The sequence below is a fragment of the Martes martes genome (assembly GCF_963455335.1).
Source record: "Martes martes genome assembly, chromosome: 16".
NCBI lineage: Eukaryota > Metazoa > Chordata > Mammalia > Carnivora > Mustelidae > Martes > Martes martes.
The window spans coordinates 3,601,490-3,616,931 of NC_137904.1; the positions used below are offsets into that span (position 1 = coordinate 3,601,490).

Genomic DNA, 15,442 nt, shown 5'->3' on the forward strand with positions numbered 1-15,442 from the left:
ATTCTTAAAAGTGACCATTTTCCAGGGTGCCTGGGTGGCTCAGTTGGTTAAGCATCTGCCTTTGGCTCAGATCCTGATCTCAGGGTCTGGGATTGAGCCCTGCGTTGGGCTCTCTACTCAGCAAGGAGTCTCCTTCTGCCCCTCTTCCCACTCAAGTTCTCCCTCTTTCTCTGAAATAAACAATATATTTTTTTGAAAAGTGACCATTTTCCAGTTTCTTTTCACCTCTCTGTGTACTTACAGGTGGGAAGCTACACAGGACCGATGCCAACACTACAATGAAAACTCTCAGATCCATAGCTACAAGAAATTTCTAAAACATATAAGGCTTTTCAGAAATCCCAGTCATTGTGAAAGGCCCTATTGCTTCAAGGGCCGAAGTCTCTAATAAGCACGAGTGAGCGGACACGGGGAGGCTGCTGAGGGCACACAAACACAGGTGTGTGCCTGACGTGCGGACACGAGCAGAGGCCCGAGGCGCCTGCGTCACGGACCACCGAGACTCAAGTCCAATACTAAGAGCGTTCTGCTGCTAATCCGGAGAAATTGATCTCACTGTTCACACGTGCGGGCAGAGAAAACTCATCAGTGATTTAAAATGAGCCCCAGATCAATTTTTCTTAACAATTTAACGCCAGTTCAATGACTGGAAATCGTCATGATTGCTTGGGCTTGCGACAGAAAGAAAAGGCGAGCCAGAGATTAAATACTGAGTCACTGGTGAGGCTGGGGTGAGCCGGGAAGGACTCTCTCAAGCTTTCATGAACGCGACAACGTCTAGAGTCAAGTTCTTTAAAGGTTAATATCTGGCTGATAACACTGCACGTCCCAGGGGCTCGGTAAAGGAGAATGGTCTATTTTTCTGAATATTACACATTCCCTTAAACTACCCAATCCCTCCGACTGTGTCCCAATATATGCCCTTCCAGGTGGGCAAGTCTCAGTCGGCTCGAGAGGAAGTCACAAGGGCAGGTTCTCTGGACCATAAGCATCGCTTTGTACTTGACCTGCTTTCCACACAGGCTCTGAAGCACGGGTGAAGAGCGGGCAGAGTGGGGATTCACTCATGGACGGAACCACACCACGTGGGCCGGCTGGCAGAGGCGCCATGTACACGGTCAGACGGTACTAGGGCTGGCTGTTAATTGCCACGATTTCTTTTTTTTTTTTTTTTAAAGATTTTATTTATTTATTTGATAGAGAGTGAGAGAGAGAATGACAGGGGAGAAGGTCAGAGGGAGAAGCAGACTCCTCATGGAGCTGGGTGCCTGATGCGGGGCTCGATCCTGGAATTCCGGGATCATGACCTGAGCCGAAGGCAGTCGCTTAACCAACTGAGCCACCCAGGCGCCCCAACTGCCACGATTTCTAAAACGATGGCGACTGCTCAACTTTTTCAGCAGCAGCGGTTTCTCCTAAGCGATGCTGGCTTTCACAGCCAGTGTCCAAGCAAATCGCCCCATTCACTGAGCACCCACCAAAACGCGGTGGGGGCCAGGAGGCTCCCTAAACAGAGCGGACACAGGAGATCAGGAAGATAATCTGATACCTGAATTTCTGTTTTGATGACACACGAAGAAGATAATCCATTTGTAAATGAATGCAACTTCAACAACCCTAAACCCAGCTATGCGTCTGTTTAACACATTTTAGCAGTACATTTTTTAAGAGGGGAGAGGCATGAAAACCTGTACTCAAAACTTCAATCTTAGAGCTGTTTTTCAAAAAATTAAAAAAAAAAAAAAAAAAGCTCACCAACTCACTTCTAAAAATGTTAAGTGAAAATAGCCCGACTTGAGAGAAAAGCGTTAGGAATCTCTTTCTAACAACTACTCTTGAACACAGAACCCAGGAGTTACTCCCATAACCCCATTCCTTTATTTTCCACCTTTATCAACCCACCAAACTTTCTCTGTATCGTCCATTAAAAATCTCCCCGACTTTCTTGTTTTGTTCCGGTGAGAAAGATGACAGACGTTGGTTAACAACATTTACAACCAACACAGCAACATGTGACGGTGCGGGTCAAAATCCTGGCTCCGCTATGATTTAATCCCGCAAAACCTCCAACTTGGTGCTTGCCAGCCTGCAGGAGACGAGACGGACACGGTTCTGGCCTAGACCGCCGGCCCGTCTCTGATTTGTCACCCGTGTGCATGCGTTGGGTACGGCGGAGTTGCAAGGGGGAGGCTGATTCTCTCCAAAGAGGTCTGGAAAGCAGACGGCAGAGTCAGAAGAACCTCAAAGTGCGTCTAGTCCAAGCCACTGGTCTTGTTGGTACAGACACAGCCAGAGACATCCTGTTCCCAGGTTTCCCCAGCCCGGGTGATCTCTGTCACGACCAGAATCTGGTTCTTTGTCTCATATCAGTTTACAGACACAAAAGAAAATCCACATACAAGTGGGAAGCACTTGGGTGTCATGGTCAAGTCCGGAAGGGTTAGATTGAGTTGACCAGGTATGTCAAGCAGGTGTTGGCGCACTCTTCCCGGACCACGGGCAGTGGACAAAAAAGAAGTGGACCTCGAGTATGTCCCAGGTCTCCTGATGGTCCTTCTCAGCCCAGCCAGCCCTTATGGGTCCCAGAGAGCCAGCGGAAGGCCCTTGAAGTCACTGGTGAATGCACATTACCAGAAAACACGCACGAACACGTACATCGGGGGGTTAGCTCCGACCGAGGCCCATACAGTGTCATTATCACTCCCGTAGCAACAGAAGCCACTCTTGGAAATCACACCTTATCTTTCCAAGCCACACTGAGCAAAAACAGTAATCAAAAAAATGATTCTACTTTGTGATCATTTCTGACCCCTTGATGATAGCCTCGTAGCAGATTACAGAAGCGTGGAGGCCTCCGAGGCTGTCAGACGCCATCAATCACCTTCCATTAAATAAAGGTTTTCCAATTTTGCGCTTCTCTCAAAGGCTTCATTTTGCCCGGATTAAGACGAAGCAGCAACATTTGAACTTACTGCTCCTATTCCTGCTTCCCAAATAAATGCCGTGAGCAGAAAAATGGGCTTTTCCACAGTTGGAACTCAAAATCAAAGCAGACAACGGTGATGTGGTCACATATATGAGACATCGGGCCGCAAACGCCTCGCACGTGCATTTTACACATTTCACGGGCAACCACAGGGCCTAGGAGGGAGGGAGGACGTAAGGGGGGCCCCGAGCAGGAGAGGTGTCTGTGAGCCGTACGCCTTAGGCCCTGAAATGCATCTGGGCCGGTCCCAACACGGTCATGAGAGTTCTGCAGATTTCTCTCGGGTTCCAGAAGAAGCAGGTCTCCTAAGAGTGGTGCGCTGTATAGTTTTACTACTTGCTATCTATCCTCCCCGTCATGGAGAAAACTCATTTTGTCTAAAATGCAGATGGGCCTAAGGGAGGGGAACAGCTGAAAATCAACCAGGAAAAGCATGTTTAAAAAATAAGCATCTTCAGCAGACAGACTCCTTTTTCTTTTAACGCTGACAGCTGGCCGGGGCGTAGTGGGACACGTTTGCTGCATTCGCTCACCAAAACCAGAAGCTGCGGGCCACAGTTTCTATAAACACGATCAAGATCCCACTCACGCGCATTCTTCTGTCCCAATAAACAGGCTTCGTCATTATCATCTGTAATGGCCACACAAATGTGACAAGAGCCAGAAGCAGAGGCAAGAACATCAAGCAATGAAGGGGGACGAGGGAGATCTCAGAGTCATTCCCAAACAGGCCCGGGGGGAGGGGCGGGGGGGGGCAGATTGGATGGACGTGACCGAGAGGTCCGCAGGTACGGTGCGGTGACATGTTTTATCTGGCCCTCGTGGACATTTTTTTCAACGTTAATTTACTGTCAACACTAAAATACTGGGAGGTTTCACTTGAATATCCAGATTCCAGGCTCCTCCCAAGACAACGAGCAGAGAGATGACCGGCATGGCATTCCCACTCGGTGACGATCCGTTGTTTGCTCTCCAATTTGGCCCCGGAAGTCATCATGACGGCCTGCATCATTATGAAGGTTCCTGTCTGGTCTCCGAAAGTATCTGAAGGGATCAAGGGAACTTTGAGCCAGGGGAAAAAACAGGAAGCAAGCATGGAAGAGGAAGCTGCCTTGGGGCTGAAGGTAAGGAGTGTCCAAAGAACATGCACCGATGGAGAGGGTGCCGGGGGTAGGCCAGAGAAATGGACATGGCACAGCCAGAGAAACAGACCTTGAACTTCAGGAGCGGTCCGGGTCTGAGATGTGGAACTGCTGGCTGACCATGAAGCCGTCCAAGACAGCCACGAAGAAAGCTTAAAGATAAGGTGCCAAGAGGACTGAGCCCAACGTAAGGGTTTTTTTTTTTTTTTTTTTTTAAAGATTATTTATTTATTTATTTGACACAGCGAGAGATAGATCACAAGTAGGCAGAGAGAGAGAGAGAGGGAGGGGGAAGCAGGCTCCTTGCCGAGCAGAGAGCCTGATGCAGGGCTCGATCCCAGGACCCTGAGATCATGACCTGAGCCGAAGGCAGCGGCTTAACCCACTGAGCCACCCAGGCGCTCCCCCCTTCCCCCGACAACGTAAGGTCTTCAGTAGAAGCAGGAAGAGGGAAAGCGATGCCAGCCCAAAGGGGGCTGGGTTTGGAGCTTGGGCTCCCTATGAGCTGGCCTAGCTTCTGCGATCAGCCTCACTACCACACCTCTCTGGCAGGCACCCTTGGGCCCAGCCGGTGAGCCCCAATTTTTGTTTGAGAAATCGAGTGTCCTTTCGGGTCGTAGTGTCTCTTGCAAACCTGTATTTCCTACTGCCTGGAAGGCTAGCCTGCATCTGCTAGATTTCTACCCAACTTTCCAGAATGAGCGGTCCCAATGAGGTCACTTCAATGGTGTCGTGTGACCATCTGGCAGTCCATCACGCTGCCCTGAGCTTGATGTCTTCCTGTCTGAGCACATGCTCCCCAAGGCCGGCCACCAGGTCTTATGACTTCTTCTCGCTCAGCTACTCTGACCGCAGCATCCCGGCCTCCTTGCCCAGGGATGGCTGCTGTGGCCCTGGCCCTCCAGCCTCCCATCCCTTCTCTGGGCTCCGACAACCTCCCAATCCCTGTCGAAAATAAGAGCCAGACCCAGCCTCTGCTTCTGGCCCCGGAAGCTAACCAATGCCCTACATGACAGAACAAATCTTATATACAGGGAAGAGCTTTAGGTACATGATGCAGCATTACTTACACAGCAAAATGAGGAAACAGGCGAAAAGCCCCCAAACAAGAGCACCTAAGTAAAGGACAGTGTATCTATTTGCTAGAATGGTACTAATGATACCAAAGGAAAAAAGGGCTTATAAGAACACGTTAAAAAGATAGAAGTGTTAAAAATAGAATATTGTCAGCATCGTGTAAAAATACCACGAGTAGAAAAAAAGACTAGTGGTACCAAAAGACAGAAATAGATTTTCTTCAAAGTTTCAATTAGAAAATCAATTAGAAAAGTAACCCAGGCCCTGACAGTCTCTGGCTCCCGGCCCCAAGCCTGGCCCACTCACACCAGTCTGAAGGAACAGTGTTAGCTCTGTATGTTCTAGCAAACCGTCCTCTACAGTTCTGACATGGGTCTTCCCACCTTTCCTCCCCCCCTTTCTCATCACCCCGCAGGGGCTCACAAGATACACACCCTGCTTACTTTGGGTTTCCACTTCACCAGACCCAGGGGAAGCCTATCCTACTCATTCCTCAGGTCCCTCCTCCCGTCTTGTGTCCCGCTGGAACCCTGGAGCCCCGAGGCTGGCTGAGATCCTCCTCCGCCTGGGCACCCTGCAGTCCGTGGGGGATCTACACTGTGTCCTCCTCCTCCACGCCACGGTAGGTGCTGTGTCCCCCCTACCCACCAGCTTGAAGACTGAGCCCAGTGCCTGGCCCACAGATGACGCCCAGTGTTGACAGGGAAGAAGAAAAGAATGAATGGATGGGAATGAAGCTTGAGGACAAGATGGCTTTGAAGGCAGACGTGCATGAGGGCAGGACCAGGCACTGCTCCACAGACCTGGAATGAAAGACGACTCTGGGTGCAGAGACAGACACGCGGGTCTGTTGAGAATAAGGGAGTGGAGGAACTTAACCGGATTATCTCAATGAAGGAGGAGTAGAGAAAGAAGCAGAAGATAGGCAAGAAAAATTTTCCTGAGAAGCAGTAAGAGAAACAAAAGCATCTGGACAGTTTTTCTTCTGCTCCATAATCAGGTATCTAATGATCTGTTTGTGGTAGCATTTAATTATTTTTAAGATTTTATTTATTTGAAAGAGAAAATGAGCGAGAGAGAGAGCACAAGTCGGGGGAGTGGCACAGGGAGAGGAAGGAGACTCCCCGCCGATCAAGGAGCCCCATGAGGGACTTGATCCCAGGACCCCAGGATCATGACTTGAGCCGAAGGCAGATGCCCAAAGGACTGAGCCTCCCAGGTGTCCCTGTGACAGCGTTGTAAAAGCAATTCCTTGAGAGATCAAATGGTCTCCAAGGTCAATTAAATAAACCAGACAACGTAGAATTCAGCTTCCTACCTATGTTAAGTTCAAAAGAGTCAACATAAGAAGAAATACGTTCGTGCACACCCAAGGGAAGGCAGCGCCAGCCGCAGCGCACTCAAGGTGCCCCTTACCAATTTCATGCCTGGCAATGGCTTCACCACAGAATTATACATTTCAGTTTATCAAAAGGAAAGCAACTCCATTTCTAATTCAATGAGGATATGAACCTCCCAGCTCTGGGATCTCCCTGCACAACCTTCTTGGGTCATCGTCGTTCTCCTTAAGAGCCCTTCTCTGCTGGCGTCCAATAAGGGTCACAGCCTCTGAGTCTTACTCATCACGGCAGCTCTGGGCAACAGATGGAAATCCATGCCTTCCCACGGTGTTGGCTGGGGGGCACACTAGAACCGGTCACTGGGCCACCAGCTTACTCTCATAACCATGAGGACAGGGCATCTGGGTCCTAAGTGGACTCACCGTGAGCCAGCTTGGGCTCCTCATCAGCCTCCCTGACGCCAAAATGCTCAAGGCTCATCAAGGGGCCCATGTTTGGATGGCGTTAGCACAGCGTCGGCCAGGTGGGTTTCTCCCCACATCACTGAAATTGTGGCTAAAATCGCCATCGACGTGCTCAGACAACATTACATAATAGTCAAGATGCAGAGAAGCAACGCCATCCCTCAGCCCGAGTCATTCAGAACTCTCAGTCTGGCCTCTCACAATTGGCTGAGTCCGTCAGACTCAGACGAGGCTCTATTTTGAATTCTAATGAGGACGGGGCACACTGAATATTTAGCTGCGATGACAAAGATCTTGCTTTGTGGAGACGCCCTGACACAAGTAACAGATCTGAAAGTACGTATAGGGACCAGTGGAAGAGGCCAGTCTCATTTGTGTTTGGATGCTTGAAAAAGACAATATTGTTTTCTACTTGATGCTCTTTGAGAGCTGGGGGTGGGCCAGAAAAAGGGAGGAAGAGTCACACAAAGATCTCAGTAAAATTTTTACAGCCGGGGCTCCTGAGTGAAAGGTTTACAAAGACGTGCTTGAATCCTTTGTTAACAACCGCGCAAACAAATTCATCACCAGGCCCTTCTGTGTGGCCCCTTGCAATTCAGTCTGTGCTAACAACTGGAAATTTCCTCCCTGCGGAAGCACCCATGACTTATATATATCAGATCGGCAAGGAAGACACGCTGAGGGGAGGGAAACCAAAGCCCATTTCATGGTTCACAACCTACTTCTGCACTTAAAATGATGATGTTCCCGCTGCTACCCCCAGAGTTAAACAAATGGGGGGCCACGTGAACAGCAACCGAGGGACATCTGAGTGGGTCACTTAACGCCAACCCTGCAAACAGTTAAAATACACCTCGCTTGTGTCTTCTCGTGCATGTGTGTGCATGTTTACGTGGAAATGATCAACTGTGCCCTGCATTTGGAAAGTGCAGGGGATCGAGCCTTTGCTATGTCTCAAGGCTCCTGGACCAAGCCCTCCAGACCTTTCTTATTGAGATCGTAACGTAACTTCCCTAGCGTCTGGACATCCTCTTGTCAATGCTAGCTAGCAATTACAGAGAGATAATGGTTTCTGTTTTTCCTGGTCGATTCTCTCTGCTGTTACCAAATCTGACCACTGAGTTTTGAACTTCAAGGTTTTTTGTTTGTTTGTTTTTTGGCAGGAGCTTGATTTTAGTCCCTTTTCAAATTTTCTGCTACTTTCTACGGTTTCCTGTTTTCCGAAGATCTTTTGAAGCCTGTCACTTCTTCCTTTAAATGTACTAATAAACATAGATGATTTTCTTATCTGTGTCTGATAATTCTACTACTGTGAGTCTGTGCAGATCAGGAACTGCGGTCTGTGGCTGGTTCTGGCTCACGCTCTGCTGTTTCCACATCTGCCAGGTTATCTTTGATTGTGTGCTGGGCACTGCTCTGAACAATTCATTTTGGGGTAATTCTTAGAGACCGAGGATAAAGACGTCCTCTTCCAGGTAGGCATGTCATTCTTTTTCTAGTCTCCTGGGAGCTCCAGCATGTGAATCTAGAATCTAGAAGGCAGTGTCTGGGGTTTCCTGGCCCAGGCTAGGATGGACGTCCACAATGCAAATCCGCATGAGGGCCTTTCTGGGCCCACCAACTGGTCAGAAATTATGGTTTTGCCCCTTTCCCTCTCCAATCTTCTCAGTGCCAAGGCTGCCTTCTCCACACTTTTCAAGGGCACCTTACTTCCGGTTCACTTTTACCCTAAGGGTGTTCTCTGGGGACCCACCTCAATGGAGGAAGGGTCCCTGTTCCATTTTTCAGGTGGTGTGGGCCCAGGGCAGTAACTTCTACCCCAACTGTCTGTCTCTCTCAGGCTACAGAAGTCCCTGACCCCTGCCTGCAAATGGGCTTTATCAGGAAAATAATCAAACCACCACAAAGGACCTAAGAGTTTAAGGACTGAAGGGCACCTGGTGGCTTGGTCGGTTTGGTGTCCAACTCTTGATTTTGGCTCAGGCTGTGATCTCAGGGTCGTGAGATCAAGCCCTCTGTCGGGTCCCACGTTTAGCTCCACGCTCAACGTGGAGTCTGCTTGGGGTTTTCTCTTTCCCGCTCCCTCTGCCCCTCCCTCAGCTCACACATGCTCTCTCTTTCTATAAAATAAGTAAATCTTAAAAAAAGAGAGAGAGAATTTAAGCACTGGAAGCAAAACAAAAGGACACACCAATACAGTGTTTCCGTCAAACAAAAAATTAAACACTGAATTACCATTTGATTCGGCAACCTGACTTCTGCATACCCATGCAAACAAGCAGGGACTTGAATCGACGCTTGTACACCTACCTTCGTACTGGCGTTATTCACCCAGCAGCCAGAAAGTCCACTGACAGATAAATGGATAAACAAAATGTAGTATATATATATGCACTGGAATATTACTTAGCCTCAAAAAGGAAGGAATTCGTGTCACACACCACAGCATGGAGGAATACTGAAGACATTCAAATACTGTGTGAACTTACTCATAGGAGGTACCCGGTGTCGTCAAAGTCACAGGGACGGAAAGTAGAGTGGTGGCTGGGAGGAGCCAGCTGGAGAAGAAGGAGTAGTCGCTGTTTCACGGGGTCAGAGCTTCCCATGAAGATGGAAGGTTCTGGAGACAGGTGGCACTGATGGCCCCCCAAGAGCAGGGATGCACTCTATGCTACTCAACTGCGCACTTAAGATAGTTACGATGGCAAATTTTAGGTGTATTTTATATTATGGATCTTTTACTGTAATAATTTTTTTTTTAGTTAGGTTAATAGGGGCGCCTGGGTGCCTCAGTCAGTTAAGCACCCGACTTTAGCTCAGGTCATGATCCCAGGGTCCTGAGATCAAGTCCCGAGTCGGGCTCCCTGATCCTCCCTCTATCCCCCGCCCCCAGCTCTGGCTCATGCTCTCCTTCTCTCAAATAAATAAAAATAAAATCTTTACCAAAAAAAAAAGGTTAGTCAATTTTGGCAAGGGCTGCTGGACCCACTCAGTAGAATCCACAGGGCATAATAACTTCACGGGGTTCATACTGATCAGCGGGAGACTTAGATGGTAATGGCGAGGTGTCAGGAAACCAGTATGACCTCTCTTAGAGCTTGGGAGGCCACACAATGAAACTTTATCAACATGCAAAAACTGGCATCGCTTGCCAACAAACATATATATATAACAATAGATCTCCCTATAAAAATATAAATGCAATACATTTTCCTTTAAAGGTATCAGGCATCAGAAATGTTCAAAGGTTAGTTGTCAGGGTGTGGACCTACATTACCAATGGTACAGCTAAGTAAGTATTAGGGAAACAAACCAATGGGGTAAGAGAAAAAAATTCTCTTTAAAGTATTTCTAGTGAAAGAAGGAAGAACGTCTACCTATTTCACACTGCCGTATCTCCCTTCTGAGTCCCTACATACATGGTTGATCCTTGTGCAACACACGTTTCAACCGCATGGGTCCACTTATACGCAGACTTTTGTCAATAAACACGCTATGGTACTGTAAATGTACTTTCTCTTCGTTATGATTTTAACATGTCCTCTTCTCTAGCTTCCTTTATTGGAAGGAATCAGTACATAACATATACTATTATTATATTAAGCAATATTAATAAATTATTATTGTTAATCAATAATTTTATATATTAAATATACCATATAATTATATTACATAATATATACTGTAATTGTAAGACATATATGTATAATTACATATTATATATCTATAATATAATACAGTATATGTAACATACAAAACATGTGTTAAATGACAGTTTATGTTATGGGCAAGGCTTCTAGTCAATAGTAGTCTGTTAATAGTTAAGTTTGGGGGGAGTCAAAACTTAGATGCGGATTTTCGCCTGCACTGGGGGCTGTGGGGACTGGGGGTCAGGACCCCTGACGTCTGCATTGTTCAAGGGCCAACTGTAATTCTGTTACAGATTATATATACCTAAATATAAATGGCGCAGAAGATAAACTTACAGTTAACTTACTTTGAGAGACCTGGTTTTAAAAACATTCATTTTAATAATTATGGGAGCCTCTCCATTTCTTCTACTAAAAAAAAAACAGAGCTCAAGTCAGAAGATTTTATGCACCTTTCTGGGTATAAACACCAACACTAAGCAATACCATAAAATAAAAAACTGGGAACAGAAATAACGTTCCTCGTTGGGACTTCATGAGTAACATGTGCTGAGGGCCACTGCTTTGCCAATACAAAAAGCTTCCCGACATATCTACAAATATGTTCATTCCAAAATAATAATGACATGACTGTCGCGCACATAGCAAACACTTCGAGAAAGCTGTCACTGAATCGGGAAGCCTCGTCCTATTTTATTTATTTTTAAGAGATTTTATTTATTTATTAATTTAGAGAGCACGCAAGCAGGGGGAGGGGGAGGAGGAGAGGGAGAATCTCAAGCGGACTGTGCTGCGTGCGGAGCCCCATGCCAGGCTCAATCCCACGACCCTGCGATCACAACCTGAGCCCAAATCAAGAGTCGGTCACTTAACTAACTGCACCAGCCAGGCGCCCCAGACTATTCCTAGGTTAGACACGTGAGAGGATAGCTAATCCTTGCTTACGGCTTACTGTGTGCCACATACTATACCTGTGTCTTTAGCTATATTAACTCCTTTCTCCCTTATGACAACGCTCTCAGGGCTGTACCATTAGCATTCCCATTTCAAAGACAGGAAAACTGAGGCAAAGGGGAGTCTGGGCTTCCCCAAGGTCACACAGCTGGTGACTGGTAGAGCTGGGATACAGGCCCAGGCTCTAGAGCCCCCACTTCTCAGCCCCCCACCCGCAGGGCCTCCCCATATAAATACGGAAAGTCAGGGAAGGTGGCCAGCACGAGACGCCTCACATGTTCCATACAGTTTAACTTTGACAACCAGGTTATTAAGAGTCAATAAGTTTAAGTTTCTATAGAGATCGAAGACAATAACAGATGGACGAGATCTGTTTCCAAATGATCTAGTGCAGAACCAAAATCTCTGAGGGCAGAAGCTACATGAGAAGGTTGGTAAGGCAAGAAGCAAGGAGGTGTGGCTTTCGACAGGAAGCGGAAAGAAGCACACGCCCACGGGGGCAGAAGCACAGAGTGGCTGGCATCTGGCGGATGAGAACCCCAGGGCTGGGGAGCCGGGAGATAGGAGCAGGTGATAACGGGGAGCAAGGAGGCCCCTCAGAGTCCCCCTTCCTGAGGTATCAGAGTCCACAGCTTCCTGTCCTCAGTCACCCTGTTGTTCTAGACCTCGGTCAGCCAGCATATCAGGTAAAAAATGTAATGCCTCTTGGGCTGTACATCTCGGGTCTCCCCCGCACAGAGGTTCTCATTCTAAAACTGGATAGGTCAGAGGGATCTGGCATATTTTTCATACCGAAAGGACTAAGAGGCACTGGGGTTTGGAGTGCTATTACACTTCTGCTTGTGATAAAGGTACTGGCTTCATAAATCTCGTGCACTTTTGGGAGACACAGCACCCAGGAACGATCACTGTGGTCACTCCTACTGTCACGACCATTTATCAACACTGGCCTCGGGCAGGGCGCTGCACACAGGTGGTGGATAATTCAACCCGCACAGAATGTGGCCCTACTTCATCAGAAGCTCTGGGGCAAAGCCAGAGCATCAGTATTGCTAGAATCCCTTGTCTTGGCCCACGTGCCCCCATTTTATATACAAGGTACTAAACGGTAAAGCGACTGCCGAAGATAACACTACACGTAGGATCTGAACTCAACGGACGTCAGAACCTGGCCTCATAACTGCTCGGTGGTTCAAGCTCCAACAATTAAGGTTGTGACAAAAAAAGGGCACCAAGTGAGCAAGATGGCCTTCAGTACCCACGAGAATGTGCCAGCACCAACCTGTATATCATCATACAAATTCCCGAACAGGTACTCTCTGTAAGCATACAGAGAGGTTTCCTATCTTAAATTTAAAAAATTAACAATGCGTTGTACTTCTCCCACATTTGTAGTAAGTCGCTTCATTTTTCCTTATTTTATTCTTTTTTAAAGTAAGCTCCACGCCCAGCGCAGAGCCCAAGGCGGGGCTTGAACTCAGGACCCCGAGGCCAAGACCTGAGCTGAGACCAAGGGTCAGATGCTTCACTGACTGAGCCACCCAGGCCCCCTTACAACTCACTTCATTTTAGCAAGATTTAGGGCCTCTTTGAGCAATTTCAATGCTTCATCAAACAGGACTGTCTGCATTAGAAGTGGAACCAAACCCCTGCCATAACGAGACAAATGTGGGAAACCGGAAGCAGAGTAGATGGGCGAGCGGCGAGAGAGGCAAAACCGTAAGGGCAGCTTATCCTTTACCGCAAGATGCTGATTTTCTGTCCACCATAGTCACGCGCCTGGTCTCAGTGCGGAGCTTCCCGTCTGTGTTCTCCACCAGGTTGGCAAGGTCATCAATTATTTCTAGAAAGGAACACAGAGACGGTGGTTAATACTCCAGAAACATCCCGCTCACATCACCGTATCAGAGCTGTGGCTGGCCTCCCCACTAATAAATTCTCTCCCGTGCAGTGAGGGAAAAAGTAAAGAGCTCATCTATGTTCTCTGAAATCTGCAAATCCGACTCTAAAAGGTGGTGGTGGTGGTGGTGGTGCGGGGGGGAGTAGTAGTAAAGAAGAAAACTGATTTCCAGTGAGTCCGCAACACAGAGGAGGACGGTCAGGAGTCCAAGGGAAAGAAAGCAGGACGCAGCGAAGTTATGCTCAGCCGAGTTGTCATTCCAGCATAAAACTGGTGGACAGACTATGGGAGACCACAAGGACTACTGCAGTCCTTCTCGAGAAAACAGCTCGATGATGAAATCCAGCCACCCGAGAGGCTAGGAGAAATAAAGAACTCTAGGATAAGGCAAGCCAGAGCCCATGACGGAAGAGATGCCGGGGAGAGCTGGGGCCATCGAAATACTGGGCTGGCGATCAACAGATACCCGGATTACATCGCAAAAAGGTAGATAAGTGTTGTGAACGGCGATGCTGTAATTATAACTGAAAGTCAGGAAGCAGTTGGGGGGTTGGAGGGTTCGGGGTCGGGGGGAGAAAGGTGGAAGGAAGTTGGAGGTGTTAATTTCTCCATCAGTTCACAGAGAAGTCCTAGTTGAAAAGGGAGCTGTTGAAAAGGGAAACATGGAGACCCACGGCATTTCAAAACCACCATCTTTTTTTTTGTCAACCTTAGACGGATCTTTTAGTAATTACTATCTCTTGTCAAGAACCCTTTATGTGAAGTTCAGCTTCTATTTTTTTTTTACACTGATCTATTCTTTTAAAATTGGAAGTATCGTTGACACTACGCTAATCTCCTCAAAGTGAAATTAAGCACTTAGCAACACTTAAAATAGTACATATTGTATGATCCTAATGATATAAAATTATTTCTATCCCCCCGCTCATATTGGACAAACTTACAAGGATATATCTGGCTGATGTCAACCTAGTGTGAATAATGATTATTTCTAGGTGCTGGGATCCTGGGTGAGCTTCTTTACATTTTCCGTATTGTTTGAATTTCTTCTAACGAGTCCTCATCATTATTTCCATTTTGGTTCCTGTTCCTCACTCCTTTCCTTCCCTCCCTTGCTCTTTTTTTTTTTCCTTTTCTGATTGCTTTAGAGATACACTCTCCAATATGAGCCACTGTTTCTGTTAAATAAATAAAAGGAATCAAAGGAAGTTTCCAGAAGGATGCCAGAGCTGAGTTTTGAAGGACGTGTCGGTGAAGAGGCAGGAAGGGGCAGTCCATATGGAAAGAACAGCATGTAGAAGGCACAGAAGAGCTCGCTGCTCTCTCTCCTGGGCTCTTGCAGCCCTTCCTACCACCTCTGTTTACTTACAGACCCTTAAGGTTCACATTCTAACAATCTGCTTGCATGTCCTTCTTTAGCGGAAAGAGTACGACAGAGAATTGCCTTCATTCATGGCTCTCCCTGTGATGCCCAGGAGAGTGCCTAGTACACAGCCAGATAAAACAAATGCACACAGATAAAGGCAGTGATGGATGAAGTCTAAAAGAGACACATAATTTCAAAGCACTTTGCTGCATCTTAGACTAAGCCAAATCTGTCAAATATTACCTATAGAACACCTGCCTAGAAAACCTTTCACTGCCATTTAACAATTAACTCGTGACTCTCTATTCCTTCATATTCGGTGACATTCTCTCTCCTAGTCTTCCTTCCATCTGTCTCTAAGATCTGTTCTAAGAGTCTCCTCTTCCCCTTAAATGCTGACAATCCCACACTTCTGTATATTTTTACTCTCTAATACTACCATGGTGATTTTACATACCTTTTGGGTTCCTCAATATGTAAATTAAAAATCTGAAAATCTGCTCCGCATAGCGCTCCAAAATTCTAGACCCAGGTAGCAAACTGCCTACTACTTAGCTGTGCCT

At 47.1% G+C, this 15,442-nt stretch overlaps 1 protein-coding gene across 9 annotated transcripts in view; it reads right to left on the reverse strand.

The window, feature by feature from the left end:
- STX8 (syntaxin 8) overlaps positions 1–15,442 on the reverse strand; it is a 244,322-nt gene that overhangs the window by 84,077 nt on the left and 144,803 nt on the right. For all 9 annotated transcript variants that reach the window (XM_080826392.1, XM_080826393.1, XM_080826394.1 and 6 more), the window contains one exon: positions 13,355–13,456. In XM_080826392.1, coding sequence (XP_080682518.1) covers positions 13,355–13,456 — 102 coding nt within the window. The remainder of the gene's footprint in view (positions 1–13,354; positions 13,457–15,442) is intronic.